We start from the raw sequence: 27626 nt of genomic DNA, 5'->3' as shown, positions 1-27626 counted from the left end.
TGATCAGTTGTGTGACCCAGGCCAGCCTGTCCCTGGTGGGAGCTTGGAAGGAGCAGAGACGTGCTCTGTGGTGTATGCCTGCGTGTGTTCTGCTCGCGTGTGTGAGGTCAACGTGTAGCACGTAGGCCCAGGTTTGGTCCATACCGCGCTTCAGTTCAGCTTGGCATCAGTCTCAGGATGCCCTATGGGAAGGTGAGGCTCACACACCTGGGCTCCAGCCACCTGTGCCACCCCATCTCCATCCCCCGCCAGCTTTGAGCCTCTCCTAGCATCAGTGGGGAATTCATTTTGGAGGGAACAGGACACTTTTAACCCCTGTGGCTTCAGAGGTGGAGTAGGTGGATGAGGGCTTCAGTTTCAGCAGTGAAACTCTGCTTCTAGGTGTCTGGAACTGGCTCGCCCTCTGGTGTCTCTGTGCTGTTCAGTTTTGAAATTTCTCCCTCTCGTCCCTTGTGGTTGGTTGACTGAGCAGCATGGGGACTCAGGTGAGACAGGCTGCCGTACCCCTCTGGTCCTCAGTTCCTTCTCTGGAGATGTGGGGTGTCTTGATTCCTCCAGCTCTGACGCAGGGGCCAGGCCACCCTCCCCCAAAGGAGGCCAGGATAGCTCCTGGCCCGCTGGCTGGAAGGACAGGGGCTCAGGCAAAGTCTGGCACTCATGTTTATTGGAGGTCAGCTAGAGTGAGGTTCGGAGGCAGCGTCACTCCTCGTCATGCATTTTTTGCTGAGAAAGAATAAAAGGTGTGAGGGAGCAGCTGGTGAAAGGAAGGAAGGGTGTGGGGAGAAATCTCCAGGGCTTTCAGGGGCCTAAGGGAGATGCTCTTAGGGGGAGAGGTTCAGGCCTTGGGAATCTTGGGGTCCCCTTTAGAGGTCTTTGTGGTTTAGGAGGGGTGGGACTGGACTTTCTAAGGAGGTTCCAGCCTGTAGGGGGCTTGTCTGAGCAGGAGGGGGATGCCCAGGTGTGGGGGCTGTGGGACCCTCAGAACTAACCACATACAGGATGCAGTGCTCACTCTGGGGGCCACTGATGGGGCTACGCTGCCATGGGGGTGAGTAGCAGGGCCTGGAGAGGGACCCACCTTGGCGCCGATGTCACGGCTCTTGGCCCGCAGCTTGTTGACCTGGGACTCGGCTATGTCCGCCCGCTCCTCCGCCTCGTCCAGCTCGTGCTGCACCTTGCGGAACTTGGACAGGTTGGTGTTGGCCTGTTCCTCCTGTGGGGGTTCGGGGGAATAGGAGGATGAGGTGAGGGGGTGCCCAGGCTCCTAATCCAGGGGCTCGCTGTCATCTATCACCCATGTTCCTGCAACAAAAGTGTCCTGCTCCTGGCTTGGCACCCTCCACAAACTTACCCAGTACTCAGAATCCAGGCTGCCCACTGCCCAAGAGGAAGCCCATGCTGCCTGGTCTGCCCTCCTCAGAATCCAGCTTGACTGCCCCTGTCTAACTGTGACCCTGACAGACGCTCCCCGACCCCTGGGGGTTCCTGCACAGGTATGCTCATCAGCAACTCACATCTGCACCTCTGTGCTCACCTGGATGTCTCCCCACTGTGCTGTACCTGCTCAGGCCCCTCTCCAGGCCCAGTTTCCCTGCCACCATCCAGCTTTCAGCACTGGCTGGCCCTCCAAGCTGCATTAGCAGCTGCACTGCCTTCCCTTGGGTTCACTGGTGTGTGGGTTATAAGCAGCTTGTGGGGAGGTCCTGGGTCGAATAAGCTTTGCTTCTGTTAACTCAGGAGTGCCTGCCACAGCTCTGAGTTTGAGAGTAGAAGTGAACAGCAATCCCTCTGTCTGGGTCCCACACTGGGGTGGCCCTTGTCGGCTCTGACACATAGGAAGTGGAGAAAACCATGAACTCACCGCCTCCTCGGCCTGGCGCTTGTAGGCCTTGACCTTCAGCTGCAGCTTGTCCACCAGGTCCTGCAGCCTCAGCAGGTTCTTCCTGTCTTCCTCCGTCTGGGGGCAGATGGGTGGAAGAGGCCAGTTTTAGGGAAGGAGAAACAGCAGTCATCTTTCCCTCCCTCACCACCCCATTCTCCTCCCACGCCTCAGCCGCCCCTCCCTCCCATGGGTCAGGCCAAAGAGGTTGTGCACAGACTCCATCTCTGACGAGACTTATAGGTCAAAGGGCATGGCAAAGTTCTAAAAAGCAAAGAGGGCTGGGCCCTGAGGTGAGAAGCAGGAGGAGAGGCTTGGAACCAAATGGGATTTCTTCTTCTGATAATGTGGAGACCTCAGGGCTGTTCCAGATCTAATCTGGAGCACCACAGATACTCTCGGCAATGGGTCCAGAGTGACCAGAGAGGACTCGGGAGGAAAGCAGAAAGAAGGGATTATCATAATCCGGATCATTCTAATTATCATAACCCGGTATATATTGTTCTGGCTCAGGTATTGAGCCCAGGATCAATGGTTCCTATGTTGCTTGAGCACTCCTGATCACTGCTTCTGCTAGGATGCTATTTCTACTTACACCCACGCAACACACCTGCAGGTCTCCGTTTGTACCTCTTTCCCTGGTGCCTCTCATATCCAGCTGTCCAATGAACCAACACCTCTTTTTTTTTGTCCTTCCCGCCCAGGCATATTGGGAATTAATAGGTCACGAACAAAAGCTCTGAGATATGCAGATGGAAGGCTTAGAACATTCTGGAATCTTCTTTCTCTAAGGGCTTCTATCTGTTGTCCCAGGAGTTCCATGGAAGATCTGAGTCTTTTCCCATCCCTGATTTTATCACTAAATGCCACACAACACCCCTGCCTCTGAGGCTGGGGGAAGATGCCTTGGACGGTTCTGAAGCCTTCATGGTGGCACTTCAGGTTATTAAACATCTGGGAAAATGATGGTTGAGGAGCTTTCAAGAAGTAGAAGCAGATTCTCCCTTTGCTAAAAAAAAAATCATGGACTCAAGCCAACCTGTCTTCAGAGAATGTGAAAGAAAACGAATCCCAAGACAGCTTCTCAAGAGGCAGGTTGGGGGGGACTCTGCGTGGGGCCCGTGGGGGTCAGGAGGTGGGGCCAGGGATACGTTTTCACGTCTACTTCCGAGGGCGTGGCCCCAGCGCCCGCACCTGGTAGGTGAGCTCCTTGATGCGCCGCTCGCTCTTCCTCATGCCCTTGACCGACTCCACGTTGCGCTTCTGCTCGGCCTCCAGCTCGTTCTCCAGCTCCCGCACCCGGGCCTCCAGCTTCTGCAGCTGCTTCTTGCCGCCCTTGAGCGCGATCTGCTCCGCCTCGTCCAGCCGGTGCTGCAGGTCCTTGATGGTCTGCTCCATGTTCTTCTTCATGCGCTCCAGGTGCGCACTGGTGTCCTGCTCCTTCTTCAGCTCCTCCGCCATCATGGCGGCCTGCACACGGGAGAGAGTGGAAAAGAACAGGGCCGGGGGGTGGGGTGGGGCCTCTTCCTTCCCATAAGGATCACCTCTTTCTCATCCTGACATTTGGTCCTGGAGGCCCTCAAGCCCACACGATGGCCGAGTCACTGTTGTTACAGCACGGTGGCCTGGCCTGGACCCAGAGCCCTGGTTTGAGTCTTTCGGGGAGGCAGGAAGGTGCAGTGACTCACATCCGTGATGGCCTTCTTGGCTTTCTCCTCAGCGTTCCTGCACTCCTGAACTGCCTCTTCCACTTCAGATTGGAGATGAGTCAGATCTGACTCCATCTTCTTCTTCTGGTTGATAAGGCTGGTGTTCTAGATAAGGGTAAAGAAAACTGTTAGATGTATATACTTTGTTACATGATTCTACACCTTTATCCAGAGAAAATTAGAACTAGTCATTTTTTAAAAAAACATGTCTTGCTTTTAGTATTTTCCTTGTTTTATACCTGCTTTCTTTTTTCCAGTGAAAATATATGTACTCTAGACATTATATGTAAAATGACTCAGCTCTGAAGACTTCAAGCAGAAAAGGGTCCGTAGTTCTACTCCTGAGCTCTTTAGTAGCATGTCTATGTAGGGGAATAAAAGGAAATTCCAAGGAATCCCTCCTTGCAGGGAGTTCCAAGAAAAACAGGTACAACTTTTTTTAAAAAGGACTGTATCCTGGAAGAGATTGTAGTTATAGAAAGAATGTAATGAGGTAAGGAAGAGAGGACGACATCAGTGGGTGAAGTCATTCCCGTATGTTCTAGATTATGGAACAGAATTCCACAGGACGGTGCAATAAGATGGACATAAAAACTCATTGCCGAGTATAGCTGAAAACAGTGTATATGGGATTGCAGGAAAATGGTGCTCTGTGGAGAATCTGACTTGCAAATAGATGTGTGTGTTAGTCGCTCAGTCGTCCAACTCTTTGTGACCCCATGGACTGAAGCCTTAAAGCCTACTCTGTTCATTGAATTCTCCAGGCAAGAATACTGGAGTGGGTAGCTATTCCATTCTCCAGGGGATCTTCCCGACTCAGGGATGGAACTCGGTCTCCCACATTGCAGGCAGATTCTTTACTGTCTGAGCCACAAGGGAAGCTGTCTTTAAACTCCAAAATTCCCATTAATAGAGCAAATTGAGGCTGGCTTTTACGTTTAGACCCCTTTCTCAAGGTAGTAGTTCTGCAGCCATGACTGACAGATGTAAGTTGGTTCAAGAGATGAAATGATGTATGATCCTGCTTGGACATACGCTTTCTCTGGGCATCTAGTTCAGAACATTGCTAGACATCCTGTCTCTAGCCTTCAGCAGCTTTCCCCCAGCTTCCTCACCTGGGAGTGCAGCAGCTGCACCCGCTCGCTGGTCTCGATCAGCTCCTGCTCCGCCAGCTTCCGGGACCGCTCGGTCTGCTCCACCACGGCCCGCAGCTCCTCCAGCTCGGCCTGCAGCAGGTTGTTACGCCGCTCCACGATGGCGATGTTCTCCTTCAGGTCGTCATTGGCACGGACCGCGTCGTCCAGCTGGATCTGGGTGTCCTGCCAGGGATAAGGGTGATGTGGGAAGGCCCCCATCAGGGCCTCCATTTGGGATCTTATACACCCTTCCTATAGTCACAAAGCTCACGTTAACCTCAGGAGACACATTCAGGTCTCCAGGCCCACAGGCGAGATTGGTCCAAAACATGCTCCAGGGCCTGATCAGTTCTCCTCCTTCAAGCCTCCAAATCCAGGAGGTTGGTGGTCCCCATGCACTCATATTTGTTAGCCCAGGACCCTTTCCTCGGGCCTTCACCATTCCTGTGAGCAACCTTACTTATCCCTCTCTGAGAGTCCTCACTTCTGTTACCTTTAGATGGGCTTGGGCAACTTTCAGGTGCTTCTGGGCCTCTGAGGCTGTCCTGTTAGCCTGGCTGAGCTGGATCTCCATCTCGTTGAGGTCGCCCTCCATCTTCTTCTTCACCCGCAGGGCCTCGTTGCGGCTGCGCGTCTCCGCGTCCAGGGAGGTCTGCAGCGAGTCCACCACCCGGAGGTGGTTGCGCTTGGCCTGCTCCATCTCCTCATCCTTCTCCACCAGCTTCCTCTCAATCTCTGCCTTGATCTGGTTGAACTCCAACTGGGCCCGGAGAATCTTGCCCTCTTCATGCTCCAGGGAGGCCTGGAGGGGAGAGGGACCAAAGTAGACAGTCAGAGCACAGGGCCCGTCAGGGAGGGAGGCCAAGAGGGTGCAAGGTGTCAGCTGGAGACAGTGAGGCAGGACCTGCATCCCAGGCCACCTGGGTGCTGTGGGGGAGGACATGCTGGATACCCTGGGGTTCCTTCATCAAGGAAATGTTTTGACCTCACAATTGCCAAGATGCTCCAACATTAACATTGCATGATCCTGACCCATCTAAAATATCATAGAAAAAGGAAGGATTTCTACAACTACAAATTCAAACGTTTCTCTTTGTTTCCCAAGTCCCTCACCCTGTAGTGAAAAAAGTCAGAAGCCCCAAATCTCAGGGCTATCCCTGTGCTGTGCTATACTGTCACTGTCGTGTCTGACTCTTTGTGATCCCATGGACCTTAGCCTACCAGGCTCCTCTGTCCATGGGGATTCTCCAGGCAAGAATACTGGAGTGGGTTGCCATGCCCTCCTCCAGAGGATCTTTCCAACCCAGGGATTGAACCCAGGTCTCCCACACTGCAGGCAGATTCTTTACTGTCTGAGCCACCAGGGAAGTCTCAGGTTCTTAAAAATGAACAGTAAACAATGGTTAATATATATTGAATTCTTAAGTACGTTACCTTGTTTAATCATCATAATAGTCAAGGGTAAAAGATCCAACCAGTCAATCCTAAAGGAAATCAGTCCTGAGTATTCATTGGAAGGACTGATGCTGAAGCTGAAACTCCAATACTTTGGCCACCTGATGCAAAGAACTGACTCATTGGAAAATACCCTGATGCTGGGAAAGATTGAAGGTGGGAGAAGGGGACGATAGAGGATGAGATGGTTGGATGGCATCACCGACTCGATGGACATGAGTTTGAGTAAGTTCTGGGAATTGGTGATGGACAGGGAAGCCTGGCTTCCTGCAGTCCACGGGATCGCAAAGAGTCGGACACGACTGAGTGACTGAACTGAAAATCTTATGAAAGTATGAAAGTGTTAGTCACTCAGTCTTGTCCAACTCTTTGTGGCCCTATGAACTGTAGCCCACCAGTCTCCTCTGTCCATGAAATTTTCCAGGCCAGAATACTGGAGTGGGTAGCCATTCCCTTCTCCAGGGGGATCTTCCTAACTCAGGGATCGAGGTATGTACAAGTAATGCCATTTTACAGATGAGAAAACTGAGGTACAGAGAGGTTAAGGAACTTGCCCAATGACACAGTGGAGGTCCTCGAGTCAAGTGTCAAACTCAGATCTGTTTGACTCTGGAGCTGACACTCCCACCCGCTGTCTGAGGAGTTGTTATGATGGCCAGGTTTCAACTTTATAAACCCAGTGGGAAAGAAAAAGCTATGATCAAGCTGTGGCATTTTCCTCTGTGCAGACTCTGGCTTTGGAGGTAGTAGTGGGTACTGGGTGTATGACTTCGGACTAAGAAAATGATCTAGTAAGAGTTTGTCTTCAGCCAGCATCACCCCCAGGTGAGGGAAAGTAGGGGGTCAGAGACAGGAGGGTGATGGTAGGTGGGTAGGAGAGGGTCAGAGGCAGGGGTCCAGGCAGAGCCAGGCCCTCACCTCGGCCTCCTCCAGGGCCGACTGCAGCTCTAGCTTTTCCACCTCCAGCTGCTTGCGGACCTTCTCCAGCTCGTGCATATTCTTCCCTCCTTCTCCTAGCTGCTCAGTCAGGTCGGAGATCTCCTCTGCGGGAGGGGCGGGCAGCTCAGTCGGGGGCTGCCTGCGCCAATGGGGGAAGGCCTGGAGGAGCCGCGGGGCGGCACCCCGAGTGGACCCTCCCCGCCCCGCCCCTCCCGCCTGCGCCCGCACCCTGCAGGTTCTTGTTCTCGCGCTTGAAGGTCTCCAGATGCTCCAGGGACTCCTCGTAGGCGTTCCTGAGCTTGAAGAGCTCAGTGCTGAGGGAGCGCGCCTCCTTCTGCGAGGACTCCAGCTCCGACTGCGACTCGTCGTACTTCTGCTTCCACTCGGCCAGGATCTGCGGGGACCCAACGGACGGAAGCGGCTCAAGAGGCAGCCCCAGCCCCACCTCCGGGACCCTGGTCCTCTCCTAGGCTCAGCCTTCTGGGAGGATGTTCCTGACTCCCGCTTGCCGGCCTGTTCTGTCCCCTGGCTGCGGCCCCCAGCCCGGGCCCACCTTGTCGAAGTTCCTCTGCTTCTTGTCCAGGGCGGCGGCGGCCGCGTTGGAGCGCTCCACGTCCACCATCAGGTCCTCGATCTCGTTCTGCAGGCGGTGCTTGGTCTTCTCCAGCGAGGAGCACTTGGCGTTGACGGCCTCGACGGCCTCCTCGGCGTCCTGCAGCCGCTGGGCCAGCTTCTTCCTGCCCAGGGTGGTTGGGTGTGTGTGTGTGACTCTACTTGGGAACGGTGGTGCCTTGGCACCACCCCTCCCAGAACTGCCAGTTGAGAAGAACCAGGCCCCTCCCCACAGCTCCTTGGCATGCTCTGGAAGCCTAGCTTCCAGGGAGGCAAGGCTGCGGGTGCCTAGAACAGAGTCTCCTCCCTACCCGCAGCGGCCTCTGGGTGGCAGCCTCCACCCCTCCCCACGCAGGCTGATCGGCGGTAGCTCCTCTGACCAACAAGCTTTTTGCTCGTCTTATACGTGAGCATCAGGTATAACCCGGGCCAAAAGCTCGCCCGTCACAGGAAGTGAGTCGGGGCCAGCCAGGGGTCACGCAAGAGTGCAGGATCCAGGCTCCCTCCCAAGCACCTCTGTTGCCCACTACTGTTTCTCCCCACTTCCTGTCTTCCTTCTTAAATCTGCCTCCGACGCCCACTCTGCCTGTCTCCTCCAAGGTCCTCTTGCTCCTTCCTCTCTTAGGATTGGGGTGGGGGCACTGCCCGGGACTCACTTGGCCTCCTCCAGCTCCTCGGTCCTCTGGATGGCGTCCGTCTCGTACTTGGTCCTCCACTGGGCCACCTCTGAGTTGGCCTTGGACAGGACGCGCTGAAGCTCGGCCTTGGCCTCAATCTCCTCCTCGTACTGCTCCCGCAACAGGTCGCAGTCGTGCCGGGCCGACTGCAGCGCGTGAGCCAGGGCGTTCTTCGCCTGGGAGGGGCGGAACCAGCAAGTGGGCTCAGCTTCTGGGAAGGTGGGGGGAAGACCCTCTCCCCATTTTTCATATCTTTTCATATCTGTGAGCTTGAATCAAATCCCAGCCTCCTTCAGGGTGAGGGCTGGTGTTGTGGAATCTCAGCATCTTGAGGTCCCTTCCCAGTTTGCCCACCTCTTCCCATCTAAGAAAGGAGGGGGACTTCCTGGGTGGTCCAGCGGCTCAGACTCTGTGCTTTCTGTGCAGGGGGCCTGGGTTTGACCCCTGCTCTAGAAACTAGATCCTACATGCCATAGGTAAGAGTTCACATGCCACAGCTAAAGATTCCACAGGCAAAAAAAAAGATTCCCTATGCCTCAAGATGCCTCAACTAAGACTTGATGCAGCCAAATAAATAATTTTTTTTTTTACGGGGAAGGAGGCATTCAGTGATGTTTGCGTGTGGCTTAGCTGAAGAGTAGAAGAACCTGGCCTCAAAGTCTTTCTATTTCGGAGGTCTATCTGTAGTCTTCAGCCTCACTCCAGCCTCCATTCCTGAGGCTGGTTGCCCCAGGGTGGCTCTCAGTCCTGTCCACTGCCCACCCGGCTGGCCTCACCTTGCCCTCCTCTTCCAGCTGCCTCTTGAGGTCCTCCAGCTGCTGGGTGTAGGACAGCTTCCCTCGGGTCAGCTGGGAGATCAGGGCCTCCTTCTCCTCCAGCTGCCGGGACAGCTCTCCTGCAGGTAGGAAGGAGGGTTTGTGGGCTAGGGAAGGGGGCAGCTGATGCTCTACCCTGGGGCAGGCGCAGGGCTGCAGAGGGGCACCCACCGTTCTCAGTCTGCAGCTTGGCTCGCTGGGTGGAGAAGTCGTTGAGGGAGCGCTGGGCCTCTTCTAGCTTCGCCCGGTACTCATTGGCCTGGTCCTCCAGTGTCCGGGACATCTTCTCCAGGTTGGCCTTCAGACGGTATGGGACACGGGAAGGGTGAATGTGGGAGGGGCTGGGTGGACTGGAGGAAGGACAGGTGGGCCGAGGTGGGGGCATAGGGGAGGTGACACGGGGCGGGGCTGGAGGGGCACAATCTGAAGACGGTTCGTGAATTAAAGAAGGGAGAGGTGGTGAGGCGGAGACGCAGAGGGAGAGCAGGGTGGGTGCAAGGGTGAGAGGGAGAGAGACCAGAGGGTGATGAAGGGAGTGAGGATAAGAGCGATGGCAGAGGAAGTGGAGGGAAGGTACCCTGCGAGGCGGTGAGGGAGGAGAGGGAGAGGAGAGGAGAGCCGGGCCCACCTTGGCCTTGATGATCTGCTCCATGTTGGATGTGACATCGTCCAGCTCCAGCTTGAGCTCACTCTTCTCCTTCTCCAGCTTCTGCTTCACACGCTGCAGGTTGTCTATCTGCTCGCCCAGCTCAGCCACGCTGTCGGCGTGCTTCTTGCGCAGGGCGGCCGCCGTGGCCTCGTGCTGCAGCGTGGCCTCCTCCAGGTCCCGCCTCATCTTCTGGAACTCCGCCTCACGCTTCTTGTTCATCTCGATCTGCACGGACGTGGCCCCGCCGGCCTCCTCCAGCCGCTCGCTGATCTCCTCCAGCTCCCGGGACAGGTCTGAGCGCAGCTTCTCCACCTTGGCCCTGGCGGTGCGCTCGGCCTCCAGCTCCTCCTCCAGCTCCTCTATGCGTGCCTGGGCGGGACATGGTGGGCTCAGACCCAGCACTTGGGCTCCTCCATCGGAGCCCCCTCCCAGGGCTCTAGAAGGCTCTTGGCCAAGATGCCCAGGTCCTGCGGAGCAGTGGTTCCCACCAGGGACAGTTGACAAGGTCTGGAAACATTTTTGATTATCATGACTTGGAGAGGAGGTGTTGCTACTGGCACCTAGTAGGCAGAGGCCAGGGAGGCTGCTAAACATCTGATAATGCACAGACTACCAATAAAAATTTGGGTGAAGCCACACCTTTAAGGCATTTCCTGGAGGGGCATCTCAGACCCAATCTGAGCACCTTTTGCCCTGAATCCTGAGAATCTGTGCTCAGAGAGGGATCTTGAGATCCCGTGAGATCCTGAATCTCAGAAATTCCACAGATTCACTGCTGCTGCTGCTAAGTCACTTCAGTCGTGTCCAACTCTGTGCGACCCCATAGACGGCAGCCCACCAGGCTCCCCCATCCCTGGGATTCTCCAGGCAAGAACACTGGAGTGGGCTGCCTAGTCTCTGCTAATTATAAGACGGGAAAGCTGGTGATTGTGTTTTACAAATATTTACAACAATATGCCTCAATCAAAAACTTTTATAATCTTCTGAGTTAACTACCAAGTCTAATCAACCTGTTCCTCACTCTCTGGAGCTTATTGTATTTATGCCCGTGGCTGGCTTCCAGCTTGATTGTTCCCTTCCAGGCCAGGAGAGTGCTAGCAGGATGCCCTCTTCTGTACCATGTTCCCACCTCATTTTTTTTGGCCTTAGCCTTGGCCCATCTACCTTTTGATCTGTTGTCTGACTAGCCAGGAGCAAAAGGGAGGTTTGGTGGGGTCCTTTCATCTGTGGTTATGAGTGGTGTTGATGGAATGTGTATGTGTGTGTCGGGGGGCGGGGTCCTGGGAGCAGGAGAGACAGGACCACCATATCTCTGCTCCCACGATGGGGCAAGAGCTTGGACAGGAAGAAGGAGCCACAGTTCATTGCCGGGATCTGGTGAGGATAACTGCACTGTTGTTCTGGGTCCAAGAGTCAAAGAGGCTGCCCAGACCCAGGGTAGAAGAACCTGGGGATGTTCTAATATTCTGGCTAAAACCCAGAAGGGGCACCCAAGAAGATGGGAGGTAAGAGCATCACTGAAGGCAGGCCAGCCCCTGAGCAGCCCGCAGAGGAGTGGAACTGTGTTCACGTGTTGCTTGTAGCCTGGACCCTCAGTCCTGAATGCGGAGGGGAGATTGGCCCTCTCCACCAGCTGTGATCTCTTCAGGAAATGAGGGGGTCAAGAGCTGAGTCCCCTTGGCCTAGGAGTCACCGTGTCCAGATGTGGTCATGTAACTTGCGCAACTTTGAAATGAGGAACAGAGTACCTGCCTCCCTTGCCTCCAGGGCTCTTCTGACAAACACAGGACTAAAAGCACATTAAAATTCAGGGTGTGTGAAAGGCAAGGGAGACTCTGCCTGTTAATTCAGTCTCCTCCTGCAGAGGGATGAGAAAGCCATGGGCAGACAAAAGAACATCTTCTTGCAAGGGGCTGGCTGACTTCTGTAACCTGAGCTATACTAAAATCACATGTATACATAGCCTCCTGGTTGACAAAGTGGGTTCTTATACAGTCTCTCTTCCGGTCCTCTGCAAGGCAGGGGTCATTAGTCCCATTTTACAGATGAGAGGAGAATCTGAGGTGCAGGAGGGGAAGTGACTTGCTCAAGGTCTCAGGAGTTGACTCAAGTGCTCTGTGGGGATTCAGCCCCAGTTAGTGGCAAGGCAAGTACCTGGGAAGAATAAGAACAGAGCTCCCCATGAGAAGGGGCTCCATGAAGGCTTTTCTCACCCCCATGAGGGGAAAGAAGCACCAAAGGAAGGGTTAGAGGAGAACCAAGCCCTACCAATGGTCCCAGGGCAGAAAGCCCATTGGGTTTCCCTGGTGACTCACACGGTAAAGAGTCTGCTTGCATTGTGGGAGACCTGGGTTCAATCCCTGGGTTGGGAAGATCCCTTGGAAAAGGGCATGGCAACCCACTCCAGTATTCTTGCTGTGAGAATCCCCATGGACAGAGGAGCCTGGTGGGCTGCAGTCCATGGGGTCACAAAGAGCTGGACATGACTGAGTGACTAAGCACAAGAAAACCCAATAGGCAGAGTATAGCTCAGCAAGAGAAGCTGTTTTAATAATATGATCCCCATCCATCTCCCCAAATAGCCCAGATGAAATAAGACATTATTGGTCTATTGGGGGAAGGCTGATGTTCCCAGGTGCATGGAAGTCAGGCCTCGCGGGGCCTCTGGGTAACTCAGAGTTCTAGATACTGTCTATAACCCTAAGCAGCTCCTGCAGTCCCAGCTGTCTCACCGCCATTGAGCTCCCCGGTGGCTGCACCCAGAAGAACCTCACCTGGTTTTCCTTCAGTTTCTTCTGCAGCTGAAGGGCCAGTGCCTGCTCATCCTCAATCTTACTGTTCAGCTGATTAATGTCAAACTCCTTCCTGGAGAAGAAGGAGGTGACAGGTGGTTTTCTTTTCTCTGCCCTCATCCTCTCCTCCTGCCTCTGCATGCAAGGACCACTCCTCTCCCTCTGGTCCCCAAGAGTGAAGGCAGGGGAAGGGCTGTGATTGACCTGCTTGCTCCTGCTGTGCCCTGGGCAGCCTTGGACAGAGGCCATGCAGCACCCTGAGCTCTAACCCTCAGGCAAGACACCCCCAGGACCCCTTCCCGGCCTCTGTACTCTCCTACTTCTTGAGCTTTTCTTCCAGCTGCAGTTTGTCATTGTCTAGGTCCATGATGCTCTCCTGGGCCAGCTTCAGGTCACCCTCCAGCTTCCGCTTAGCTCGCTCCAGGTCCATGCGTACCTTCTTCTCCTGTTCCAGGGATCCCTCCAGCTGGTGGAGAAAGTAAAAATGAACAGGGTGTAGAAAACCTGAGGTCCACAATACATGCCCCTCTGCTCCCTTCTAAACCCAAAGACCAGTGGAACTGGAAGTCAAGCCAGCAGAGTCATCCCGGCAGACATGAAGGATTCAAGATCCAGCCTAGTGAAGAACTGTAGAAAGAAAGGGGCTTTCACAGGTGGCTCAGTGGTATAGAATTCGCCTGCAATGCAGGAGCTTCAGGTTCAATCCCTGGGTCAGGAAGATCCCCTGGAGGAGGGCATGACAACCTACTCCAGTGTTCTTGCCTGGAGAATCCCATGGACAGAGGAGCCTAGTGGGCTACAAACCCTAGTGGGTTGCAAGGAGTCAGACACAACTGAAGCAACTTAGCATGGACAGGAAGAAAAGGGCCCCGGGTGGGACGGAAATTAGTTTTAGGGATTGCAAACCCCTTGCCATTGGCGTTGCCTGCAAAATCCTGACCTGAGAGAGAGAAAGGAAGCATGGTTGTTCCTACTCACATCATCCACCTGCTGCTCCAACTTGACTTTAGACTTGGTCAGGGTGTTGACCTTGTCCTCCTCAGCCTGAAGGTCATCCAGGGCCTGCTGGTGGGCCTCTTGCAGAGCTTTCTTCTCCTTGGTCAGCTTAGCAATGATCTCATCCAGCCCAGCCATCTCCTCTGTCAGGTTCTTCACCTGTTGACCAAGAACCCCATCCCCTTTAGGGTCAGACATGCCCAACCTGGAGACATCTATGGAAATCTCCAAGGCCAAGGACCAGGACCACACTCAGGTCTTGGAATGCTGAGAACTGGTCTGGAGTCAAAGGGAGCTGCCCTCACCTTGTTCTCTGTTGCGTGCTTCTCCTTCTCCACCTTGGCCAGTGTCAGCTCCAGGTCATCAATGTCCTTCTTGAGCTCAGAGCACTCATCTTCCAGCTTGCGCTTCTTGGCAGTGAGCTCAGCGTTCATCTCCTCCTCGTCCTCCAGCCTCTCGGTCATCTCCTTCACCTTTGCCTCCAGCTGGATCTTGTTCTTGATCAGCTGGTCACAGCGTTCTTCCGCATCATTCAGGTTGTCTTGTTCCTGAGGGAAGAGGACAGAGAGGAGAGCTGGTGATGAAAGAGAGGAGAGATCCAGAGTCTTAAGAGAGCCGAAGCTTGGAGACTCATAGTCCCTGATGAAGAGATGGGTTAGGATCCAGGGGAGGGGGAAAGAGAGATGTCTCACCGCCTGCACTTGGAGCTGCAGGTCGTTCTTCTCCTGCAGCAGGGACACCATCTTCTCCTCCAGCTCCTTGCGCCGCGCCTCCGACTTCTCTAGTGTCTCTTTGAGGCGCCCAAACTCCTCCTTCATGTTGGCCATCTCCTTCTCTGTCTCTGCGCTCTTCAGCAGTGGTTTGATCTTGAAATAGAGCTTCATCCAGGGCCAGTTCTTGACCCCCATGAAGGCCCGAATGTTCCACTGGATTACCAGCAGGGCATCCCTGGCAAAGGAACGTGGAGGCAGGGAGCCGCACTGTGAAGGAGCACTTTCCAGTCCTGGGGCCAGCTGCACTGGGATCCCAGCACATCTGAACAAGTTTGTGGGCACCTGAGGGCAGGAACCTGCTCTTGCAGCCTTGATATGCAACCCCACTCCAACATTACCACACTGAACATGGAGTTGCTCCATAAATGTTTATTAATTGATCGATTCAACAAAGGGGCAGTTTATATCTTCCTTACTGGGGTAGTAGTAGCTATGGAAACGACCAATTATAGCATCTCTACTGTGTTCAGTGTTTCTAATCTCCTAAGAACCTCAAATATGTTAAGAACATGGTATTTTCCATTTAAGAATGTCTATAATGTATGTGTAAGTTCTGAAGAATGAAGCGAAATGATTTATCTATGAACTCATCACCCAGACGAGAAGTAGAGCATTGCCTTCATTGATTCTACTTGTATACTTCACTCCATCCCCTTTCCGGTCCTTCCACCAGAAGCAGTCACTACCTTGAATCTTGTGTTTTTCATTTCCTGACTCTTTCAAAAATATTTTAACCATATGTGCATGTATCTTTAAACAATGTGTGTGTGTGCTCAGTCCTTCCGACTCTTTGCGACCCCATGGATTGTAGCTTGCCAGGCTCCTCTGTCCATGGAATTTTCCAGGCAAGAATACTGAAGTGGGTTTCCATTTCCTCCTATGAGGTATCTTCCCAACCCAGGGAACTTCCCTGGGTTGGGAAGTCTCCTGTGCACCTCCTGCATTGCAAGAGGATGCTATTTTAAAATTATTACTGAGTTTTATAAAAATTGCATCACACTCTATGTACCCTTCTGTGACTTGCTTCTGTTAACTCAGCAATATGCTTTTAAGGCTCAAATGTATTGTGCCATGTAGTTTTAGTCCCTTCCTTTTCATTACTTGATAATATTCCCCAAATGAGTATGCTACTATTTACCCATTCTCCTGCAGATGAAAATTCGAATTGTCTACAGATCTTTGCTATTTTGACCAATGTTGCTGTAAAGATTCATTTTTGACTCATATTGTGAACACATGCAGGTATTTCTCTGTGGGAATGCACTCAGGAGTGGAAAGCTATGTAATTGTTCAACTTTCAAAGAAAATGATGAATTGTTTTCCAAAGAGATTGCACACATTTCCCTGGTGGCTCAGACAGTAAAGAGTCTGCCTGCAATGTGAGAGACCTGAATTTGATCCCTGGGTCTGGAAGATCCCCTGGAGAAGAAAATGGCAACCCACTCCAGTATTCTTGCCTGGAAAATCCCATGGATGGAGGAGCCTGGCAGGCTACAGTCTAGTGTTTTAAAACGGTATCTTGTTGGAGTCTTAATTTTCATTTCCCTATGGGGAATTTTCTTTTTTAAAAAAGAACTCAAAATGAGACCCAGATTGGTCAAGTCACTTGTCCAGACCAGCTAGTAAGTGATGGAGCCAGGATTGAACTTAGGTCTTTTGGCCCACACCTCTGGGCTCTGTTTGTCTGCCTCTTACATCTCTGAGAGTGTGTCTTCCTTTCCCTCCAGCCTCACCTGCGCTCCAGGATCTTCTTGAACTCAATGCGCATGAGCTGACCCCGGGCTTGGGCCTGGATGCGGGTGATGATGCGGCTCAGCCTCTCGTCCCGCATCTCCTCCAGCAGCCCCAGCAGCCCCGCCTTGAAGAACACCTGGGGGCAAGGGGTAGAGTCAAGGGGGCCGCAGCCTCAGAGAAGGGTAGCCAAGGTGGAGGGAGAGCGTAGGAGACCCTGGCTGAGCTTCCCAGGGCCCCATCACCTGCATACCCTAGACCTGGGAGTGAAACGTGAAAAAGAAGACAGAAAAGAAGCTGAGTCCCAACTCTTGGTTAACACAGGAAGCCAGGAGTCAGGGTCTGCCTTCCGAACCCCCAGATGTTCCACTCAGTGTGGCTGGGTATTCTACACCTCCAGCCTAAGGGCCTCCAGACTCACCTTAGTGTGGCCGAACTTGTACTGGTTGTGGTCAATGTCCAGGGAGCCCAGCAGCTTCTCTGTGCCTTTCCTGCTATCAATGAACTGACCCTCGGGGATGGCTGCTGGGTTCAAGATTCGGTACCTGGAGGGAGGTGCCTGGAGTTACCCATGTTCTGCACTGATATGCTCTGCCACAGTATCAAGGGGCTTCCCTGGTGGCTCAGACAATAAAGAATCTGCCTGGAATGCTGGAGACCTGGGTTTGATCCCTGGGTCGGGAAGATCCCCTAGAGAAGGGAATGGCTACCCATTCCAGTATTCTTGCCTGAAGAATTCCACTGACAGAGGAAACTGGCAGGCTACAGTCCATGGGGTTGCAAAGAATCAGACACAACTGAACGACTAACACTTTCACTTTCACAGAATCTGAGGCCAGCTGCAGACTCCCCTCCCCACAAGGCTGCCCAGGGTCTCCCTGTTCCCTGAGCCCTGCGGCACCCCGGTACCCACCTCTGCCGGAAGTCCCCGTAGAGGATGCGGTTGGGGAAGCCCTTCCTGCAGATGCGGATGCCCTCCAGCACGCCGTTGCAGCGCAGCTGGTGCATGACCAGGGGGTTGTCCATCACCCCTGCAGCAGGAAGGGAGAGGCAGGGGGTCAGCCGCAGGACAAGTGGATGCCAAATGCCCGCTCCAGACTAGACCCTTGTGCATCACTCACCAGGAGCCTTCCGTTCATTGGGGATGATGCAGCGTACAAAGTGAGGATGAGTGGTCCTCAGGTTGGTCATTAGCTTGTTCAGATTCTCCTGGAGGCAGATGAGAAGTGGAGGTCAGGAGCCACAGTGACCATCCCTTTAGTCCCTGACCCCAGGCCCCAGACAGCCTGTCACCAGAACCCTCTAAGGGATTGGGAGGTGATACATAACTTATGATGTGAATTCAGGCTTGTGTAGAATTTACATGCCAAAAACAACCACATAACTCTAGCTTCTTTCCTCCCCAGACTCAGAGCATCAGGTTAAGGATGGTGCAGACAAAATGCTCTGGACTGGGTCTGCTCACCATGAGTCTCTTGGTATCTCTGGGCCCTTCTTACCCGGTGGAGGGCTGACACTGTCTGAAATGATGAACCCTTTTTCTTGCCTCCTTTGCCTTTACTGCTGTCCCCTAATAACAAGAGAAGGAATGATGAACCAGGGCTTGAAATCGGAGACCCTTTGAGCAGGGGCAGGGCTCTGCTGCTCACTAGCTGTGTGACTTTGGACAGTTTTATCTCCAAGTCTCAGTTTTCCCATGAGGAGGAGAGTCATTCCCTTTAAATGGTGTAGAGAAGAATAGAAAAGATCAAAGCCTCAGGCTGCCTCTCCAGTGTAGGTGTTGAAATAACATTAGGGCTTTCTCCTCCCTCTCTCTTCTAACCTCCTGCACCATGCTTACATTTTTCCACTTTCTACTTTCCTTCTTGTATTTTACCCTCCTCATTTCAATCCGCGCCCTCTCTCTTCCTTCTCTGAAGGGGAGGCTCATTTGTTCTACCGTACATTCAGTGATGCTCTCAACATTTACTGCGGCCTCCTGCAGACATGGTTCTGTGTCAGGCCTGCTGCAGTGACGCGGGTGCCTCTGGCACTGATCTTCAGTTGCTCTGAGTCTTGAAGAGACGCAGAACACGTATACCAACATCCATAACCCAGAGGGGAAAATCACACTCCCACAGAAACGGCACAGATGGGCTGCTGTGGGCTCTCTTGACCCCCCCTCTTATGGCTCCCTCCTGCCTTTATTTTTTTTATTTTAAAAAAGTATATATATATATTTTTAAATTTGGTTGTGTCAGTCTTAGTTGCGGCATGTGGGCTCTTTAGCTGCAGCATGTGAACTCTTAGTTGTGGCATGTGGTATCTAGTTTCCTGACCAGGGATTGACCTCCCACTCCCCACCATTGGGAGCATGAAGTCTTAGTCACTGGACCACCAGGGAAGTCCCCCTCCTGCCTTTGGTGCTTTGCAGCAGTGGGCCCCTGGCCCCTTGCGCCTCCAGAACTGCTCTGGCGGTGGAGGGCTGCCCTCTTACCGACATCGGCGGAGGCATACGAGGAGAAGAGCGTGGCCATGAGTTTGAGGGAAGACTTCTGGTACAAGCCCACCACCGTCTCGTTGAGCGGGTCTTTGTTCTTCTCCAGCCAGCCTATGATGTTGTAGTCCACCGTGCCGGCGTAGTGGATCAGGGAGAAGTGGGCTTCCGGCTTCCCCTTGATGTTGCGTGGCTTCTGGAAGTTGTTGGACTTGCCCAGGTGGTTGTCGTACAGCTTGGCCTTGAAGGTCATGTCGGTGGCCTTGGGGAACATGCACTCCTCCTCCAGGATGGACATGATGCCCATGGGCTGAGTGGGGAGAGGAGAGCGTCACTGAGCACATCCCCAGGCTTGCAGAATCCCACACCCCGACTGAGGAGAAACTGCAGCTGTGCAGCTGGCAGGCCATAGAGAGCCCGTCCTGCCACCTCATGTCCTGGTACAGGAAGCCAACATTCCCGAAGTTAACCTAAATCTGAGAACATTCAGATCTGGCCTAGGGAACTTCTTCCTGCCCCAGTGGACCCAGAGAAGAGCCCTGTACTCCCAGTCCCTAACCCCAGGGCTGACAGCACAGCCCCTGTTTCCTGGATGTCCCTGCCCCAGAGCGGGATGAGGACAGGGCAGAAGGGATAGGGGGTGCCAGACTGCAGGGCAGGCCAGACCTGTGCCCGTGTGTCAGGGAACAGTGATCCAAGGAATGGTTAGAGGGATTCAGGTTCTGCACGATGTCCTGAACTTCAGAAAGTGTAGCAGTTTTTGACTTTTCCTGGGACAGGGATCCTACTGAGAATTTGGTGAACCCCAAGACTTCCTCCCCAGAATTTGCGTACACACACACACACTTGTGTATGCACCCCTACCCCACCAGTCCACACATGTTTTTCCATACAATCTCAGGGGAATCCGAGGCCTCCAGAAGAGCAGGGCCCTGGATCACTAGGCAAAACTTGTCGGGGGAAGCCCCTATTTCTGACTGGTCGTGGCTGGGCTGGGGGACCATCAGTTGCTGTGGGCTCTGCCTCCCTCAACAAAGGCTCACTGAAAGCAAGTCAGGACAAGGAATGTCCTCTGAGGAAGCTCCATAGACAAGAGGGCCTGAAGACAGGCTTATCCTCAGCCAACTGGGAGAGGATGGGAAGCCAAAGTGTCTAGTTTCAGCCTAGGTCCTTTCCACGAAGGATGCTTCTCATGGGCGTCAGAGGGACAGGAGTCCCCTCTTTCACTACATCTCTCTCTTCCGGCCCTGGGAGGTGTCCACCAATGGGACAAGGTCCTAGGAGCTGGGAGAGAAGGAAGGGTGGACCTGTGCATGCCCGTGATGTCACAGTGAGGGGAAGCAGGGCCTGGAGGGAGGCTGGGGACCTGGGGACTAGTTTCCTGGGTGTAGAGGGATAGGGCTGCCACTTGGTCTGGGATGGTAGGTGCAGGGAGCCGGGTGGAGGGGCCGAGGCAGCACCTTCTCGATGAGGTCGATGCAGGCCTGCAGGTCCATGCCGAAGTCGATGAACTCCCACTCGATGCCCTCCTTCTTGTACTCCTCCTGCTCCAGCACGAACATGTGGTGGTTGAAGAACTGCTGCAGCTTCTCGTTGGTGAAGTTGATGCAGAGCTGCTCGAAGCTGTTGAACTGCAGGGCGGGGACGGGGAAGGGTGGGTCAGGTGGGTAGGGGTCTGTGGCCCGAGGGGTGGACCCAGGGCAGCGTCCAGCCTGGCAACGGGTGTGGCTGGCCTCTGTCCAGTCAGGGCAGGGAGGGAGTGCCCCCTGAAGGCACATGGCCGTCTCGACCCCTGGGGAGCCCACAGCCTTCCCCGGGGCTGGCCTGTAGTTGGCTTGGTCAGCGGTGGCTGCCTGTGTGAACCAGTGAGTTCCCGTTCCCCCGGTCCCGGGGCTCCCCACTCACGTCGAAGATCTCGAAGCCGGCGATGTCCAGGACGCCTATGAAGTACTGGCGAGGCTGCTTGGTCTCCAGGGTGGCGTTGATCCGTGTCACCATCCAGTTGAACATCTTCTCGTACACCGCCTTGGCCAGCGCCCCGATGGAGTAGTACACCTGCTGGACATTCTGCCCCTTGGTGACATACTCATTGCCCACCTTCACCCGAGGGTGGCACAGCCCCTTGAGCAGGTCGGCTGAGTTCAGCCCCATGAGGTAGGCAGACTTGTCAGCATCTGGTGGGGAAAGAAAGGGATAAACAAGCACTTTCCATAGACTGTCCTTCCCTGCCCAGGGCCCCTAGGTCCTAACCCTCTCATTAAAGAGCTGCAAACTGAGGCCTGAAGGGCACAGGGCTTGCCACGGTGACACAGCCAGGGTGTTCCTGAGGCCCGTCCGTCACCCCAGACTTCCCACCACCCTGCTATCTCGCTTCCATCTTTACATCTCCTTCATGTCTGTGGACCTGGCCCATTGCCAGCACAGCTGTAGGCATGTCCCCTGCCCTCATGCATCCTCTCCTCTCTCAGCACAGGGACTGTGGTTGATGATGTCCTCTGCTCTGTGCTGTCTTTGTCCCCAGTCCCAGGATCTAGCCCAGTACTGGGCATGCTCTACAGTGAATCTATGTGTTCACCAAATTGACTCGCTGGGAAATCAAGGTTCCTAACAATGTGTTGGTCAGCCCACCAACCCTCAGCTCTCCAAATGTGCTATCCAACATATGAACTCTATTTGTGTGTGTGCGTGCGTGCTTAGTTGTGTCTGACTCTTTGCAACCCTATGGACTGTAGCCCACCAGGCTCCTCTGTTCATGGGAGTTTTCAGGCAAGAATACTGGAGTGGGTTGCCATTCCTCCTCCAGGGGATCTTTCCAACCACAGGATCGAAGCTGCAGCTCCTGTGTCTCCTGCATAGGCAGGTGGATTCTTTACCACTGAATCACCTGGAAAGCCCCATGATCACTATTTAGAGGAGACTTACTTGGTTTAATTTTGAGAGTTTTATGATAACTGGTGACATGCTATTGTGAAACTCAGGTTTGGCATTTGATCTGGATAGATACAGAGAAGGGATCCTTGAAAATAGGTCAAGAGGAATATCCTCAGGAGTTTTTCCAGCCCTGTTTACACCTTCACATCTCCTTCTCAAGGGATTCTCGAATCAGCCTCAGAGGGAGCTGGGAAGGGCTACTGCTCCATTCCACTGAGGAGGAAGCTGAGCCCAGTGATGTGGGTGATTGCCAACGCCCAGAGCTGTGTCCTGACCCCCGGCCTCCTGTCTCCCAGCAGAATATGGCATGGAGCCTGTGAGGGGCTCTCCTGAGGGCTGGGCACCCTCACATACACACCGCCTTAGTGATGGGGATACTCAGAACTCAGGTCTGTGCTCTCCTGGGCCTGGCGGAGTCTTGGGCACAGGAGGAGATCTCTCCATTTCACGTCTGCTGGGTGCAGCGAGGGTTGAGAAACTAGCGGACCGCGAGGCGCCTCCATTCCTGCTTCTCCACGTCCCTGCGCTCACCCACCCGTAAGCCTAAGTCCTCTGGGATCCAGCCTGTTTGGGACGGAGGTGGTGTCTGGCTAGGTTATAATGGGACAGAAAGCCTCGGGCCTAGATCGGGTGGGGAGAGCCCACCCCTGGGAAAAGGCCCCGCCTTCCGACCGCCTGCTTCTCCTGCTTTGTCTGATGGTGGTCCTAACACTGCTGCTGTGAAAGTTTCTCCTTAAGAATGACTGAAAGGCACCCCGTTTGGACGTGGCGTGGAGGAGACCCTGCTCCCGGGGCACCGTCCCTGCGCGAGAGGCAGACACGCTGCCCCTCAGGCCTTCTCAGCCTGCCCTCCTGTCCTGAACCTTCGGTGCCGTCGGGCTCCGCCTGCTCCTCCCGCTGCTTCTGCTTGAACTTCATGTTTCCGTAGTGCATGATGGCGCCCGTCAGCTTGTAGACGCCGGCTTTCTCCTCAGGAGTGAAGCCCAGCACGTCGAAGGCATTCTGGGGCAGGGCGAGAGAGGCAGGGTGGGTGATGGGGCGGGTAACCCAGGGGCCCCCGGAGCCCTCCCACTGCCTCCTCACTCACGTCTGTGGCCATGAGCTCCTCAGAGTCGTCGATGGAGGCCACGGACACCTCCCCCTGAGACACGAAGGCGTAGTCGTAGGGGTTGTTGGTGACCAGCAGCATGTCTGTCCAGGCGAGGGGCAGGGCCGGGGACAGGGGGACGGGAGTGGGGCACGGCGGGGGGAAGGGGTGGGGAGAAGGGAGGAGCGGGAGCAGGTAGAGAGGAGGACAGTCAGCGGAGGCCAAGGGGAGGATCCAAGGAAAAGGAAAATGGGTGGTGGGGACGCGGGGAGAGAGGATGGTGGGGGAGTGACGGGGGAGACGGGGAGACAAACGCAGAGGAGAAGGAGAAAAGAAGTACAGGGGAGGAGAAAGAAGACAAGGAAGCGTGTGAAAGGGAGGCAAGAGTTGACACAGGTGGGTCCAAGGTGAAGGAGGAAGAGAAAGGTCCCGGGCAGGTGGAGGGGACAGGTGAGCAGGGGGCGGGGCGGGTGAGGAGGAGGAGGAGTCCGCCCCACTCTGCTTGGGGGGGGTGCCGGGACAGCAGGGACCTCTGACGGGGCTCACCCAACAGCTCTGGCTTCTTGTTGGACAGGATCTGGTAGAAGATGTGGTAGTTCCTCTCAGCCTTCAGCTGGAAGATCACCCGGGACTTCTCCAGGAGATCTGGAGTAGGAGAGGCGGGGGAAGGCAGGTAGGCAGGAAGAGAACCAGTCAGCCAAAGGGTGGAGGTCAGGGGAGAAAGGCAAGTGGAGAGAGACGGGGAAGACTGGATTTAAAGGGAAAAAGGATGATAAAGCCGGGAGGCAAATGTAGACAGAGGCAGGAGACAGAGGGGAAATCTCCCCAGAAGATGGTGCCCAGCGGGGAGTGAAGGCAGAGGTGGAGGGCTCTGGAGGAGGGGGCCAGGCTCCCTGCATACTCACAGGTCTCTATGTCTGCAGAAGCCAGCTTTCCAGTGGCTCCAAAGTGGATCCTGATGAATTTTCCCTGGGGGTAGATGAGACAAAGAGTGAGGGAGGGGGGCCAGAGAGACAGATGGAGATCCGGGGCCTCAGTGCAATCCACAATGCCCTGGATGGTTTTGGAAATGTAAATGATTTCCTTGGAGCCCCAGTTTAGTATCGTAAACAAAATAGAATGTGTCCTGTTTGTGCCTCTGATATGATCTCATGTCATCCTCTCAATAACCAGCAAGGCAGAGACTACTACCTCGGTCTCACAGATGAAGGACCTGGGGCTCAGAGACGGGTGGGGACTTGCTGGACAGATGGAAGCCTGGGGAATTGGCCCTGCTGTCCTCCTTCCCGCTCTTCCACTTACAGCGTGGAAGAACTTTAGGAACAGTCATAAAAAAAATATAGAATGTGACCGAAGTCAGCCCAATGACTTGGTTCTGCAACGAACAGCTCTGGTGGCTCTGGGTCTCTTTTCTTGAGTTCTTAGAACTCGGGGGCCAGGCTGAGTGGGGAGGGTTTGGAGTGTGCGTGTGTGTTACTTGATATCCCCAAACCAAATGCAGGACGGTCAGCCAGGTGTGGAGACTGTTGGCAGAACTGCGCCTCCACCCCTTCTTTCAGCAACGCTGCATGAAGCTGGTTGGCAGTGGTCAGGTGCACTCACAAAGCGGGAGGAGTTGTCATTCCTGACGGTCTTGGCGTTGCCGAAGGCCTCCAGGGCGGGGTTGGCCTGGATGATCTGGTCCTCCAGGGTGCCCTGCAGAGGGGGCAGAGAGCGGGGCTTCACCTCTGGGCGGTGGTGGGGAGGGCGAGGTGGAGTGGGATGGACTGCTGGTGGGTCTACAGCTCGAGAGGGCCATATTCAGACCTCAGAGCATGTGTCTCCTGCTGGGAAGGTATTGGGCACTGGGCTCAGGGATGCTGTCTGTACTGTTCCCCAGGGCAGAGATCGGGGTCACATGGTCAGCCTGCCCCCCAACCCTCTCTGCTGAGCCTGCGGCCCACCTCGTACCTTGTTTGCATTGACGTTGTCCTTCTTGCCACGGTCACCTATTGCTGCGATGCTGGCAAAGTACTGGATGACACGCTTCGTGTTCACAGTCTTCCCTGCCCCGGATTCTCCACTGGAGGCAACAGGGACCCATCAGAACCCAGATTCCCACTGTTCTCCATTCGAAGCTCAGCACTGCACCCTCAAAGTCCCAGCCATCAAATCTCCTCCTAGCTTCTTGCAGAATCTGCCCATCGCCGTAGGTCACTCTGGCTCTCCTCAGACAGCTCCTAGCAACCGCAGCCTTAAACCATCCCTAGCACCCCAGGAATCAGCCTGGGCCTCCCCCAACCAGGCCTCTCTGTGAATGGGTGCTGCTCACTCACGTGATGAGGATGGACTGGTTTTCCCGATCTGGAAGAGAAAAGAGGAGAGGCAGAGGGGTCAGGGCTCATGGCCTCGGTCTATGGTGTGGGGCTGAGGGGCCACACATCAGGGCCGCCAGCCCACCTGTCAGCATGTACTGGTAGGCGTTGTCGGAGATGGAAAAGATGTGGGGCGGCGCCTCGCTCCTCTTCTTGCCCCGGTAGGCGGCCACCACCTCGGCATTGTACACGGGCAGCCACTTGTAGGGATTGACGGTGACGCAGAAGAGACCTGAGTAGGTCTGAAGCAAGAGACAGGGCAGTCACGAGAGGTCGGAGGGGAGAGACTGAGATGGGCAGTGGTGCTAGGCAGAGGCGTCCCTGGTTATGCCAGCTGGCTCCTGTCTTCCTGCAGCTAACCAGGGATGGGGAGGGAGCAGAGGGAGAGTTCCAATCCCCTCCCCTTAAGAAAGTTGCCCTGGCCGACTTTGGACCCTGTGCAGAAGCCTGCCTGCTGTGTGCAGGGTGCACTCACGTAGATCATCCAGGCTGCGTATCGCTCTTTGAGGTTGAAAAGCACCGCAGGCTCGTGCAAGAAGGTCAGCATGGCCATGTCCTCTATCTTGTCGAACTTGGGTGGGTTCTGCTGCAGCACCTCGTCCTCCTTCACGGTCACCGTCTGTGGGGGTGAGGGGCAGCAGGACAGACATTTCTACCAGGACTCTCTCTAGCCTTGCCCACTTACTTCCTCCCAGAACACAGGCTGTGACCTGGCTCTTTTCTCATAGTGCCTGGGCCCTACCCCATAGTTTCCTATGACGCCAGATATTTACCTGCCCGCTGTCTCTCCCTTCTTATGGGTTGCCCTAAAGTCCCTGTGTCTTGCCAGTTCCCCAAACTCTGCCCATGAGCATCACCTTTCAGTCCTTGCCTGAGGGTCTAGGGGCAGAAGCTCTCTGATCTTACCCTGACTCCTGGCGGCATGCTTGAGGGCATCAATTGCTAAGGACAAACATTGCTGCCGCTGGAGAAACACCTCACCCATCTAGTCTACACTCTCCATTAAGTAAGTAAGTAAGTGATAGGCGCTCAGTCGTGCCCAACTCTTTGCGACCCCATGGACTGCAGCTCACCAGGCTCCTCTGTCCATGACTTTTTCCAGGCAATGATACTGGAGTGGGTTGCCATTTCCTTCTCCAGGGGATCTTCCCAACCCAGGGATTGAACCCAGGTCTCCTGCACTGCAGGCAGATTCTTTACCAACTGACCTCTTCATTGGTCACTGTCAAATGGTTTGACTGCCACTGGCCAATTTGTCACACCCTTGCATCATGAGATCCTGTAAGTAGGTATTCCAGCATTTTTTTTACAGTGGAGCAAATGATAAATGATTTGCCAGTATATGGTGGCTGCTAGTGGCAGAGTTGGGTCATAGTTAAAGCCCCCAGTGGTTGTAGCTTGTTACTGCACACCTCAAGGGGACGCGACAGTCAGCCAGTGTAGACAGTCAGCCTTGTAGACAGTCTACAAGGCACATGGTTCAGAGCCACTGCTGCTGACAGGTGGCAGTTCTCACGACTGGCAGGAGGGACAAGGGACCGTGGACTTCTGAGTGCTAATCATCAGCCCTGGACTGAGCATTCTGCTCAAGAGTTCCTGCTTTGTGCTCATCTGTAAAATCTGCTCTTGGTATGGTTGGGGAGCACTGGGGAGAGTTGGTCCATGGAGAAAACTAAGGCACAGGGTGGAAGGATGCAGGTTTGAGGAGGGAGCTTCATTTGATGCAGTGTCTGTGCCCTCTTTAGCTACATGACCCCTCTGAGGAGGAAACCAGCTGAGGTTCCCTGCCTGCAGCACCCTCCCTGGCAAGGGGTATGCATCCCTGGGGTGGCCTTGTCACACTTGCTCAGATCCAACAAGAATGGTCAGTTCTCACCTAGATGCTGGGCCACTTGAGGGGAGATCGTCCTGAACCCCCGCTGGCTCTGGCTCTTCTCCGGAGCCCCTCAGCTCCCACTGCATGCGGCTCCGCCCCTGCACCCACCACCCTGTGCTGTGTCCCACGCACCTTGCCAGTGTCTGTCTCGGCAGTGACCTTGCCTCCCTCCCGGGACAGGATCTTGGCCTTGACGAACTCCTCCTTGTCATCCGGCACGAAGCACTCGGTGCGGATGTCGAAAGGCCGTGTCTGGGCCTCCAGTCTCTCCCTCTCTGACTTGCGGAGGTACTGGGCTGCCGCCCCAAAATCGGCCATCTGGGCATCGGTCATCTTGTCGCTCCTCTGTGGCTGAGACAGCAGGGCCCGGGCCTCAGTGGGCGGCCTTGCCCTCTGCAGCCCCCATTCCCTGCCACACCTCCGCACCACCTGGGTCCTGTCACTCTCACCTCCCCAGCTGAGAAGCACCTGGCCTGCATCCAGCCCTCTCTTGCCCTCTGATATGAGGCTGAAGGGGAAGCTGTGAGGGGTTTGCGTGGGGTGGAATGGACTGGAGATTGCTAAGGCAAGGTGCTGAGCCACTCAGAGGAGAGACAGGGGCCCCTGGTCCAGCAACTTGGCTTCCAGGAGAAAACTGGGGGGATTCTCACCTGGTGACCTCTTCACAGAGAATCCTGAAGACCATGAGCCACAGAGGGACAGCCAGGCAGAGAGAAGAAAAGACAAGGAGAATGAAGAA

The 27626-nt window shown here is 54.7% G+C and overlaps 1 protein-coding gene across 1 annotated transcript; it reads right to left on the bottom strand.

The window, feature by feature from the left end:
• Positions 1-634: 634 nt before the first annotated feature.
• On the bottom strand, positions 635-27626 carry LOC129562937 (myosin-6). Its single transcript, XM_055436444.2, has 38 exons — positions 27538-27626; positions 27020-27238; positions 25487-25630; positions 25097-25253; positions 24973-25000; positions 24608-24719; positions 24260-24352; positions 23563-23626; positions 23204-23302; positions 22658-22761; positions 22434-22572; positions 20545-20813; positions 20100-20270; positions 18640-18949; positions 17663-17733; positions 17285-17372; positions 17077-17194; positions 16585-16708; positions 16166-16302; positions 14352-14607; positions 13965-14207; positions 13642-13818; positions 12984-13129; positions 12646-12736; positions 9851-10240; positions 9394-9520; positions 9184-9302; positions 8387-8583; positions 7672-7855; positions 7347-7512; positions 7098-7222; positions 5218-5526; positions 4704-4907; positions 3568-3693; positions 3074-3349; positions 1862-1957; positions 1079-1213; positions 635-723 (listed from the first exon to the last, which is right to left on the bottom strand). Exons 2-38 carry the CDS (start codon positions 27218-27220, stop codon positions 700-702), a joined length of 5820 nt encoding a protein of 1939 aa, XP_055292419.2. The 5' UTR covers positions 27221-27238; positions 27538-27626; the 3' UTR covers positions 635-699.

The sequence above is a fragment of the Moschus berezovskii genome, chromosome 9 (assembly GCF_049115385.1).
Source record: "Moschus berezovskii isolate FMDL1 chromosome 9, NW_MosBer_1.0, whole genome shotgun sequence".
NCBI classification, from domain to species: domain Eukaryota; kingdom Metazoa; phylum Chordata; class Mammalia; order Artiodactyla; family Moschidae; genus Moschus; species Moschus berezovskii.
The sequence above is the reverse complement of the archived record's forward strand: the minus strand, read 5'-3'. Positions and strand labels throughout refer to the sequence as shown.